Here is a 12,004-nt window from a genome sequence, read left to right on the forward strand (position 1 = left end):
GGACAAACTTCCATAGAACTGATGCATTAAGGGCTCTGCATGCTTAGATTGCTCTCCAGAATTAAGGTGCACTCACGGTTGGTCGTGGGAGCACACTGACCACTGGGGGCAGCTCCTGCATTGAGCATCTACTCCCTGGTGGTCAGTGTATGTCATAGCTACCAGCTGGTCGGCTGGTCATAACAGACACTTAGGCTTTTATAGATACAGATTAGCTTCAGGTGTACGGTATAGTGGTTAGACAGTTACATACTTTACAATGTCCTCCCCCTGATATCTCCAGTACCCAGCTGGCAACGTGCATAGTTCTTAGAACATTATTACCTACGTTCCCTATGCGGTGCTTTATATCCTCATGACTGACTGTCTTGTGACACACTTTTACACATTACATTCAATATTATTTATACTAGCGGCCCAGTGCACGAATTTGTGGACAGGTGGGGTCCCTTGGCCTGGCCAGCGATAGGGGCCGATTGGGCTTGCCTGCCAGGGGGTTGTGGGGAGGGACCACAGAAAGTTGGCCATGGGAGCACACTGACCACTGGGGGCAGCTCCTGCATTGAGCACCTGCCCCCTGGTGGTCAGTGTATGTCATAGCTACCAGCTGGTCGGCTGGTCATAACGGACACTTAGGCTTTTGTAGATACAGATTAGCTTCAGGTGTACGATATAGTGGTTAGACAGTCACATACTTTACAACGTGCTCCCCGATATCTTCAGTACCCACCTGGCAACATGCATAGTTCTTAGAACATTATTACCTACGTTCCTGGCCGATTGGGCCTGCCTGTCAGGGGGTTGTGGGGAGGGACCGCAGAAGGTTGGTCGTGGGAGCACACTGACCACTGGGGGCAGCTCCTGCATTGAGCATCTACTCCCTGGTGGTCAGTGTGTGTCGGCACATTCCCAGTAGGGGGTGTGCAGGAAGCAGCTGATCAATGTTTCTCTATCATTGATGTTTCTATCTCTCTATCTTCATACTTTCTTCTCTGTTAAAAATCAATAAAATAAATTTCATAAAATAGAAAAAAAGCACCCAGATATCTCCAGTACCCAGCTGGCAACGTGCATAGTTCTTAGAACATTATTACCTACGTTCCCTATGCGGTGCTTTATATCCTCATGACTGACTGTCTTGTGACACACTTTTAATCTACATAGGTCTTCATACTTAAAGTGCATTTGTTTTAGACAATAGGTAGTTATTTGAGTGTTAATGTTTTTTTTAATCTTTATTGTTGAAAGTATTGCCTATGTCCCGAAGTCAGTGCCTCTGCTCACAGCTCCTCCCTCCACGCTGCCCTGCTGCTGAAATCCCCCTCACCATCAGGTCCCCCGAGCTGCATAGACCTTCTCAGAGTCACTTGCAGCCGTTTCCATGGCCCCCGGAGGACTTGGCTGTGCATCTGAACAGCGATAGCACCAAATGGCAAGTGTCCATGTGCCCATCGCCTCTCCCGGGCGCTGGCTTCCTCAGAGCAAGGGCTGTGTTTTAGTCACCTCTGAACCGTCCATGCCTGCATGGTGTGGCCCAAAGCAGGTGCCCGAGAACGTCTCAAGTGTGAGTGAAGAGGAACAGAGGACGAAATATCAGCGGGATGCAGCTTCCTCAGGGGTGGACCACATTCCTCCTCCCACCTCCAACCCCCGTCAGCGCCAGCACCAGGCTGCTTAGCAGCTGCGGTCTCCGGACCTGTCTCGGATGGAGACAGCTGCACCCTGCACTCCAGGTACCTCAGACATGGACGCAGCTGCGCCTCTACAGGGACCGCCTCCTGAGATGCCCAGGTAGGCCCGTCCAGGCAAACGAGATGTGTCATCCCTCCTGGAGCTCTGATGGGCTTGCAGGGCCAGTCCAGCCCCCAGTGGGTGACGAATGGCTTGTAGAATGAGTCCGACTGTGAGCTTAGTAATAGCTGTGAAGTTTGTGTTCTGAATTTCATGCCAGCTTTTCTGTTCAGATGCCTCCCTCTGGCACTCCCCTCTCCTTCCTCCCCCACCCCCTTTGTTTTCCCCGGAGCTAGAGCACAGCCCCTCTCCTCTGGAGAAGCAGACGGAGATTATTGAATTTGTAGTGAGGCTGCTGGCACCAGCACGGGGTCAAAGGGCACCGAAGACAGAACATCATCCTTGATAACGACTGACAGTGAATTCATTTCAGTGAAATTTGACCAACAGGGCCATCAATCCGCTACGCGCCAGGGCCCATCTCAGTGGTGGGCTCACCCCGTGAGGGCAGCTCCTGCAGAGGCAGCAGCTCGATGCTCCTCGGCTTCTCCCAGGAGGGCTTCCCGGGGGTGGCCGCACCAGTTCCAGGCGCCGCTCTCCACCTCTCCGCCTACCCACACCTGGACCTTGTCCCTGTCACCTTCGTCACTCTCACTCCCCAGATGCTTTGAAATCCTCCCTCTGTGACAGAACCCCCTGGGCTCTCGGGTGAGCTGGCCAGTGCTTGGGGCTCCAGCTCGGCTCTCTCGCACCCACTTTCTGCTTTGCATCCTGTTTCGGGGGCCCTGCCGCTCGGACCTGCCATGTCCCATCAGAACTGCAACAGGAAACGTAAGTGGAACAGGATCTGTAACCTGTACGAAAGCCCAAGCGTTAATATAGAAACAGGCGTTACAGATCAATAAGAAAAACATGAACAGCCCAGAAAGAAAAAACACATGGAGAGAAACAGGCATTTAAAAAGAAAAATATAACACGCAGGGTGGATAAATATCACCAGATAGGGCCCGACTTCAAATAGTAACTGAAGAAATACAAGTTAAAACAACGATGACATATTTTCTGTCTTTATCGGTGAAGAGGGAGATTCAGACCTCTCCTGGCAGCTGATGAAATACAAACTGGCGAAGAGTTTCTCGTGGGAAATCTTGCAATGTACGAAAAAAGTCTGTAAAAAATGTGCAGAACATTGACTAAGCAATTCCACAAAACAAATGTATCCTAAGGAAACAATTAGCAGATTGGGATTTTTTCTTTTTCACTTTGGGGATGTATAATATAAAGTGGTTTAAAATAGCAAATATATGGAAATAATCCAAATCCAACCATAGGCTTTTTTTACATTCCATAAAATACACTCGCTCTATCTATCTGTTTAAAAGGGAAGTCTGGAAGTATAATTGTTGACATGATTTTTATCTCTTTAAATTTTCCTGTAAGTTTTACGGGAAAACAGTTTATAAAAATGTGTGACAGTGTTTTATTTTAAAATTTTATGTGCATAAAAGGCAGGGAGCGTCCATACCAAACTGAAAACGTTGGTTATATCTAGACTAGAGCTACAGATGAGGAACTATGGGAGAAGCCTTTTCATTTTCTTCCATCTTTGAACAATAAAAATGATTTACCTCTATAATAAAAAGTGCTTTTAAAATAACTCAAACCAAATTGCCAAACTTGGAGTTATATATTATTGAAGGCAAGGATTTGAGCAACTTAATTTTAAAAATAGAGTTCAAATTTACTTCAATCCATTCGACACGTGAGCATCTAAGAGCAGGCATGGTTGTGCACGCAGTGGCGGGGGCGCTGTATTAAAATGGTAATTCCCACAGCACCTTAAATAAACCTCGTGAAATTCCAAATTATAAAAATTGTTTGATTTATGCATCTTGCCTATCGTGCCGGAGCTATCTGAGTGCTCATTAAGTCAGGTAATGCAAGAAACTCCATTTGAAATACTGTGACAGCTACACGCGCATGCACACGTGGCGAGACTAATTGAACATTTAAGATCTGCGCGTTTTGCTGTGTGCCATCAATCACTCCTCCCAAGTGGAAAGGCAGGACAATAAAAACATCCATAAAGATGACACAAAATAGTTTCCATTCTTCATCTTGAATTTTTAATGGGCCTCAATATTGAATCAATTAAAAACCAAACACGGGAGTATTTCCACTTCTGATTGGGATGGAGTCGCCGGGACCCAACAACCTCCCGCTGGAAGCATTCGAAGGCGTCAGAGGAAAGCCAGCGAGGCCAGGCGTCCTCGACAAGGCCAAGTTCTCGCGGACACAGAGGAGACCCCGTGGAGGAGGGAAACGTGGCCACGTGAGCTAGAGGTTCTGCACACGGGCACCTCTTGGGGCATCTCGGCCCTAAGGCTGTGCCTGTGCTTGCACTTGCGTGGAGCGAAGTACTGAGAAGCCACTAAGAAAGAAACTCACGGCCCGGCCGGTGTGGCTCAGTGGTTGAGTGTCGACCTATGAACCAGGTCACAGTTTGATTTCCGGTCATGCCAGGGTTGCAGGTTCGATCCCCAGTGTGGGGTGATCAGGAAGCAGCCCATCAATGATTCTCTCTCATCACTGATGTTTCTATCTTTCTCTCTCCCTCTCCCATACTCTCTGAAATCAATAAAAATATATATTTAAAAAACAAAAAAAGAAAGAAACTCATTTCCCCAGCTTCCCAGGCTAGGCCATGAACGTCTTTGGTGGGCCATTACCTGGGCTAACATATTAAAAAATAAATGTCATTAACTAATTCTGAATTGATGTCACCATTTTACTCCCTGAGACCATACTCTGAAGATTGGGGAAAGGGAGACCGCCCACACTGGTTTCTCCGAGTGACCGGGAGGGTGTGCATCAGATTTTGTGAGGGGCAAAAGGAAGGATACAAACAGAAAGGAAGGAGGTCCCTCAAATAGGTAAATAGACAAAGGAACGCTGGTTTTATTGCCACAAACTGAGAAGAAGAAATGAAGGCCAATGCAGGGTGACTGGCTTGGGGCCAGCGGGTCAACCCTTGGGCCGGGGTTCCCCGCACATCACCTCCTGACAACAGCCGGACCCAGGACAACGTTCACCCCGATGCTCTTGCTCAACAGAGAGCCTGTATCACGGTGCTAATGTGGAAGTAGCCCAAACTTTACACGATTTCTCAATCAAATCCCCTACATTTCAAGAGGAAACCACCAGTTCAGGGGACATCCACACAGATGGAGTGCAGCGTAAGAAGTTGAGGATAGTAAGGCCTTCCAGACCTGTGAGTAAACAAATGAGTTTCAGGGGACCACGATTTTTTTAAAAAATCTTTGGGCATTAAAATTGGCAAATACAAAATCCTTTTTCTAGGAAGAAGATACAGAGTCTTCATCAGAATGGCAAAGGGGTCTGTGACTCTATAAAATGTATTTTATATAAAGTGATCAATGAGGATCAGATAAAAAAGCCCCAGGTCATCGATTTCCAGGTACAAGCAGCTGTGTCACTATGTCTATGGAATTCGCTTACCGTCACCACGTTGCCATCGCATGCCACGAGCCCTAGAGCCCAGCCTCTGCGCCCACTCTCAGGGCAACACGGAGCCAAGGGGTGGGCGTGGCGGGAGCAGCACTTACCAAGGGGGCACTTGTCACACAGCTGCCTGCTCCAATCAGGTGCCTGAATAAGGAAGGAAGCAGGAGCCCTATAACCACATTCAAGTAGATTTATCAGCAGGCACAGCAAGTCAGGTGTGACTCCACCGAATATAAACTCGGTGAGGGCAGGCGTCTTAACTTCCAGGCCTGCCACAGTGCCTGACTGCACGGTGGTCACCAGTCGTCGGTCATCAATAAACATGCATTGAATGAGTGACTTGATTAAAAGTTTTCTAGAACCCTGTGGACAACGGTGGGTCCAATTAAATGAGGCTGAATTTTAAATTTATTTGCTTTTATTTAGAAGCCAAACATTGAATAGAAAATTTAATATTGTATTTGTAATTGTGTTCAGTTTGACATTGAATGAGTGACTTGATTAAAAGTTTTCTAGAACCCTGTGGACAACGGTGGGTCCAATTAAATGAGGCTGAATTTTAAATTTATTTGCTTTTATTTAGAAGCCAAACATTGGCATTGAATAGAAATTTTAATATTGTATTTGTAATTGTGTTCAGTTTGAAAGCTATTCAATGAAACATTTTAATGCTCATCAATGCAGTATTTCCTTATACATATTTACTCACATTGTCTCTTTAAGCCTCACAATTTTCCTGGACCCACCAGGATAGCAAGTTAGGAAGCCATAAAAAGATGGTGTCCAGATCCTAAGCCCAGACTCTTTTTATTTTATGGAGAAGGAGAAGGAGCAGGAGAAGAAGAAGAAAGGGGGGGGGGAGGGGAGAGAGAGAGAGAGAGAGAGAAACATCAATGTGAGAGAGAAACATCAATCAGTTGCCTCTCACATGTGACCTGACCGGGGATTGAACCTGCAGCATTTTTGTATATGGGACAACACTCCAACCAACAGCGCCACCCCGGCCAGGGCAAGTCCAGAACTCTTTTAATAAGCTGACGCGCCCTTGTCATGGACTAATATACCGTTTTCCTGGCAGAGAACAGAGAGAGGACTGAGTGAGGGGAATAAATGGACTCTGCCTGGGGAGGAGAGGCAGGTGTGAACTGATGACCACCGTGGAGCATCCTGGGAAGCCAGGAGCAATGAGTACGCTTGGTGTCGGGAATGGGAGAGGGTCAGAGAAGAGCGCCCGCTTATACAACACGTCCTGCCGCCAGGTCCTGTGGTTTTTCCTAAGGAACTTGCTGTGGAGGGGATGGCTGAGGCCCATGCAGGTGAGGAAGTCCCTGGGAAGTGTATTCAGACAGAACAAGCCAGGACCTGGGGAACGCTTGGGGATTATAAACCCCAGCCCTCTGCCTGTCGGGGCTCTCTGAGCGAAGCAGGTACCGAGGTGCTTCAAGGAAGAAATCTCATTCTCGGCAGAGTTTGGGGAAAGTAGGCCTGGAGCATCTAGCAGGCAGGGGTCCTCTGGCGACCTGGGCCGGGGTCCCACCAGTTTATGCGAGCCGCAGGGAGGTCGGGCCAGGCCTTTCCGTGAGTTGGGCAGAGATCCTAGGTCAGTGATGGCGAACCTATGACACGTGTGTCAGAGGTGACACGCGAACTCATTTTTTTGGTTGATTTTTCTTTGTTAAACGGCATTTAAATATATAAACTAAATATCAAAAATATAAGTCTTTGTTTTACTATGGTTGCAAATATCAAACAATTTCTATATGTGACACGGCACCAGAGTTAAGTTAGGGTTTTTCAAAATGCTGGCACGCTGAGCTCAAAAGGTTCGCCATCACTTCCCTAGGTCATTGGCACTCAGGGCTCAGTGGAAAGAGACAACATGTGGGGAAAATGAGACCAGCCAGGCTGGGGGCCACTTGTGCCAACAGGGGGAGCCCTCCACCCTGGGGACAGGAAGGCAGTTCTGTGGTGTTTGGGCACATGCACCTGCTTCTACTCAGTTAGCAAAATCACTTCCTGATCTCTGGGTCCCTCTCTGACCCTGCAAAACTCAGGGGAAATGGAAAGGCTGGGGGGAAGGGGGATGCTCTGAGGAGGGAGAGGCACTGGGTCCTCGACCTGAGGGTTTTAGGGGGGAGAGTTTAGGGAGGTCCCGGGGGAAGGTCTCAATAGAATATTCAGCAGCCTTCCAGGTGTGTCCTTTCAGGGTCCGGGTCTCCACTGATGGACTGGCCGGCACCAGGGCAGAGTTAGTCAGTGCAGCTGGTCCTGAGGCAGCTGGGGCTGGTTTTGCTGCTTTTCTGGGCCTGGAGCTGAAATACAACTGAGGCCCAGATGTTATCTCCAGGGAGGAAAGGTCAGGGGTCCAAACAAGGTCACCCTGGGGCAAGGTCCCACCCTACTATTGTGCTTTGCTAGGCCCTCAGGACTTTCCACCCTGGTGACCTTCTGTGCCGGGCCCACCCATGTCCTGGCTCTGCTTATGTCTAACTGCCTATCACAGAAATAATACAAGCCCCAAATTCTGCAGCGACTCAAAATGCCAGTCCTATGCCAAAGCTGGAGAACGGGGCAGGGGGTGTGGGGGAGCGGGAGGGGACGGAGAGACACCTTGACCGAGTTGGTAGCTTTCATCATATCTGATGGAGTTTATAATAAGCTTCCTCAGAGCCCACGTGCAGACTGCCAGTGGCATGCGCCAGCTTATCTAGATGGTGGCACTTTGGCCCAGCCCCTTGTCTTGTCTGAGAATGTGTATGACTTACCGTGTCCTGTTTTAGAAAACAAAGCACCCAAGATATGTCTTTTCTCTCTCAATGATCTGGTTCCATTCTGTGTGTGTGTTTTCTCCAGAAAACAAAACAAAACAAAAACCGCATTCCGTCCGCAACTTCAAAACAGAAAATCAGTCTGTAAAAAGGCAGAAATCACCGCCAGGTGGGGATTGCAAACACTGGGAAATGCGGGGAGAAGGCGGCCTGGAGCCCCCCGCAGCAGCGTGTTGGGCAATGCGGCCCCTGTGTCCTTCCGAGGCTCAGCACCCAGGCGCGCCCCTGCCCCTTTGCCTGCTCCTGTCCTGCACACCACGCGGGAGGCCTGGAGGAGGCCTGGCCCTTTGGGGACTCATCCACCTTCTTTAGAGGAAAGAACTCCAGCAACAGAGTAAGGCACCCGACCTCCCCAGATAAAGCTGTTTGCAGCAAAACTAAAGGACTTCTAGACGGACAGACGATCGGTTCTGCAGGCTGTGAGTTTGTGGTTTAGTGGTTTCTTTCTGCAGTTTCAGTTTTAATTTAGTTTCGCAATAAGGAAAGGGGAAGTGCCTCCTGCGCACCCCCGGGGCCATTACGCAGTCATGGGGTTCCGGGGGTGTGGGCCCTGACCTCGGGAAAACACAGACATGCGTGTTCCTGCCTCGGCTGCAACTGGGGCTTTTCCTTCTGGGGCAGTTGGCAGCGCAGAAGAGCCGCACGCCGGGCCCTCGCCCGCTCTCCGGAGCCCGGGGCTCTCGGGATCTGCAGTAGCGACCAGTGACGTGTGTGTGTGTGTGTGTGTGTGTGTGTGTGTGTGTGTGTGTGCCTTGATTCGTCTCATATGAGTGAGCAGTGCGTGTGTGAGCGTGGGGTGTGTGTAGTGTGAGTCGGAGGACAGAAGAGAAGGGCGAGACTGGTCCTTCCTGTGGCCTCGAGGTCAGCCTCACTCAGCCAGCGGCTCTGCGGCCGGGCTGGCCCCTCTGGTGCGGAGCCCCGACATGAAGTCCCCCCGGAAAGTGCTTCTGGTGGCTCCTCTGCTCCTTCTCCTGCCCTTTCACACCTCGGCCTCTGCAGCTCACGATGACCAGCCCGGCGCCAGGCCCTCCAACGGGCACACCTGTGTGGGTATGTACCTCATTTGCGTATTTGTTTGTGGTCATGGCAATGTGGTCGAATAATGTGGCTTGCATAGATTATCACCTATTTAATGACATCCATCGCCGTGAGATCCAAGTGAGACACCAAGAACCTCCCCAACAGGCAAAAGCTTTGGGGTGAGCGGGTCGCACTGCACGCACCTGGGCCTGTAGAGGAGCTGTCCTGCGACTGCAGGTTGGTGAGGAAGCCCTCCACCCCCTGAGCTGGTGATCGGCATTGACCCCGGCTTGGCAATAGTAGAGCCGGAAGCTCTGAGCCCCTTGCAGAAGGACCATAGGTAGCGTTGCACTTAGAAAGAGGGTTGACCTTGAACTCAGACAGACACAGCTGAGTTTAGGGCCGCCCACCCCTCCGCCCCACCCCTCCCTGTCTGTGAGGCCTCGGGCACGCTGCTTAACCCTCCAGTTCTCCGTGTTCTTATTGATGAGACACAGCACCCGCCTCCCAGAGACGCTGTGAGCCTGGGGATCTCGCGTGTAAAGTGAGTGTTTGCACACACTGAGGCCTCTAGGGTCCCCGTTTCCTCCTTTCTCCCAGGACGCCCAGAGTTGCCGACCATGGGAGGGCCACCTGGAAACATCGAACTCCGACTGAGATACGGCTCCTTCGTCTTGTATGAAGTATTTTATCTCCACGTTGTTGTTGCGTTGTTGTTGCATTGTTGTTGCGTTGTTGTTTCTGGGGGTGCTTTTGGAGAAGCGCACGGAGGGTGAGACTGTCGATATTCGTATTATCCGTGGAGCTTCTGAACGGTGGCAGGTGTTTTAATGGGTCAGTCCTTAGAGCCGAGGAGGCTCAGAACTCCTCGTAGCGAGTGTTCAATGAGCGACTCGGAGAAAGAGCCCCACGTGCAAGCATGATGGCCGCCTCTCACACATGGAGAATCCGGACACACGTTCCGACACCGACACATTTTTCTGGAGACAGAAAAAAAAAATATCTAAATTAGTCCTGTTTCTTGAAAAACCACGACCTTGGGTGGTTAGATGTGAACACACCTCTAATTGTCTCCTTTTAAATTGAAACCTCAGACCCAAGTTCCCTGTGAGGCTACGCTCCCCAGTCCTGGACGCAGAGGTCTGTGTCCCCCTGGGGCCATGTCTGGGAGGTCATCCTCACCCCCTATTTGGTTCTGTCAATTATTTACCACCATTTCATTTCCTCAGAACAAGACCCTACAGCCTGGCTAGTGGAAATGCACTGATGAAAGGCTCAAGTGAAATACGTTCCACCGCTAGGATGGTTGCAAATTAAATGTTTAGGTTTAGGCAGTCGTCTGAGGTATTGGGCCTCCGCCGCTTTCAAGCAGACGCGAGCCAAGCATTCCCTTCCCTGCCCCATTCCCAGCGAGGCACTGAGAGTTCAAGGAGGTGTTGAGGGGGCCCAGGGTGGGGTTATCTGGATGCCTATTGCTGCACGACAAATTAAGACAGGACCACACTGCTGTATCATGATGTGGTGGGTCAAGGATTTCTCCGAGCCTGGCTGGTGATTCTTCTGCTTCGTGTAGGATTGACCGAGGTCACTAAGTGGGGTTCACATGGAAGATGGGTGGGTTTGGGATGATCCAAGACAGCTTCACTCACATGTTTGGTGCATTGTGGGAGGGGGGCGGCTAGAAGGTTGGCTCAACTGGGGATGTCCATCAGAGCTTATGTATTTGGCCTCCCCGGCCGGGCAGTCTCAGGAAAGTAGGACTTCTTACATGGCAGCTCAGGGACCCCAGAAAGAGAGAGTTCCCAAGGACAGGAGCTAGGAGCTGCCAACCTGTCAAGGACTGGGTCTGGGAACTGCCCAGCCTTACCCCCTCCACCTTCTATCAATCAAAACAGCCAAAGGTCCCTCCACTGAGACTCAGGGGGAGCAGACACAGACCCCTCCTTTTGATGGTGAGTGTCAAGGAATTTGTGGCCATCTCTGCTAGCCACACAAGTTCACTTTGTCCATAAAAATACTCCATAGTTACATGGCTGCGGTGGCTCTGTGGTTGAGCACCGACCTATGAACCAGGAGGTCACGGTTTAATTCCCAGTCAGGGCACAGGCCTGGGGTGTGGGCTGGATCCCCAGTGGGGAGCAGGCAGGAGGCAGCCGATCAATGGTTCTCCCTCATCTTTGATGTTTCTATCTCTCCCGCCCCCTTCTCTGAAATCAATAAAAATATATTTAAAAATATATACTCCATGGCCCAAGAGCTCGGAGAGTCTGTTCCTCATCCGCTTAGATGATGATGTAACACCCACCTCCCCACCAGCTCCCAGCGTCTGGCTAACTGCAGGGATGATTATTCCCCTGTCGTCATCACAACCAGAGAGGCGGGCACAAGAGGAGCCTGCAGTGTGATCAGCATTTACTGAGCTCTGACTGTGGCTGAACCAGCTGCTGCAGGTGGTCCAAATCGGTGTCTTACTGTCTCAGAGTGGTTCCTCGGGGAACCAGACTCAGAAATTTGAGCCCATGGAGTTGACTGAGGAGTGCTGTTGGGGGAAACTCCTGGAGGGACTGAAGGCAGCCGAGTGGGCAAGGGAAGGCGGGCTGCGCTGCAGCCATACAAGATGCTCAGGTCATTATGGCTCAGGTGGTTGAGCATCGTCCCATACACTGAGAGGTCACTGGTTCTATTCCCAGTGAGGGCACATGTCTGGGTTGTGCCCTCCATCCCCAGTGAGGGGTGTGCAGGAGGCAACATGTCTGGGTTGTGCACTCGAACCCCAGTGAGGGGATGCAGGAGGCAACCAACTGATGTTTCTCTCTCTCCCTCTTCCTCTCCCTCTCCCTCTCTTTTTAAAATCAATAAAAACATATTTAAAAAAAAGAAGAAGAAGGCCTAAGCCAATC

At 50.3% G+C, this 12,004-nt stretch overlaps 1 protein-coding gene across 1 annotated transcript in view; it reads left to right on the forward strand.

Annotated features, from left to right (window-relative positions):
• The first annotated feature begins 8,823 nt into the window (after positions 1-8,823).
• The window catches only part of AOAH (acyloxyacyl hydrolase), a 112,999-nt gene continuing 109,818 nt past the window's right edge, over positions 8,824-12,004 (forward strand). Inside the window, exon 1 of the mRNA XM_006757197.2 lies at positions 8,824-9,134. Within this exon, the coding sequence (XP_006757260.1) occupies positions 9,008-9,134 (127 nt within the window). The 5' untranslated portion in view covers positions 8,824-9,007. The remainder of the gene's footprint in view (positions 9,135-12,004) is intronic.

Source organism: Myotis davidii, unplaced genomic scaffold (genome assembly GCF_000327345.1).
Source record: "Myotis davidii unplaced genomic scaffold, ASM32734v1 scaffold573, whole genome shotgun sequence".
NCBI classification, from domain to species: Eukaryota; Metazoa; Chordata; class Mammalia; order Chiroptera; family Vespertilionidae; genus Myotis; species Myotis davidii.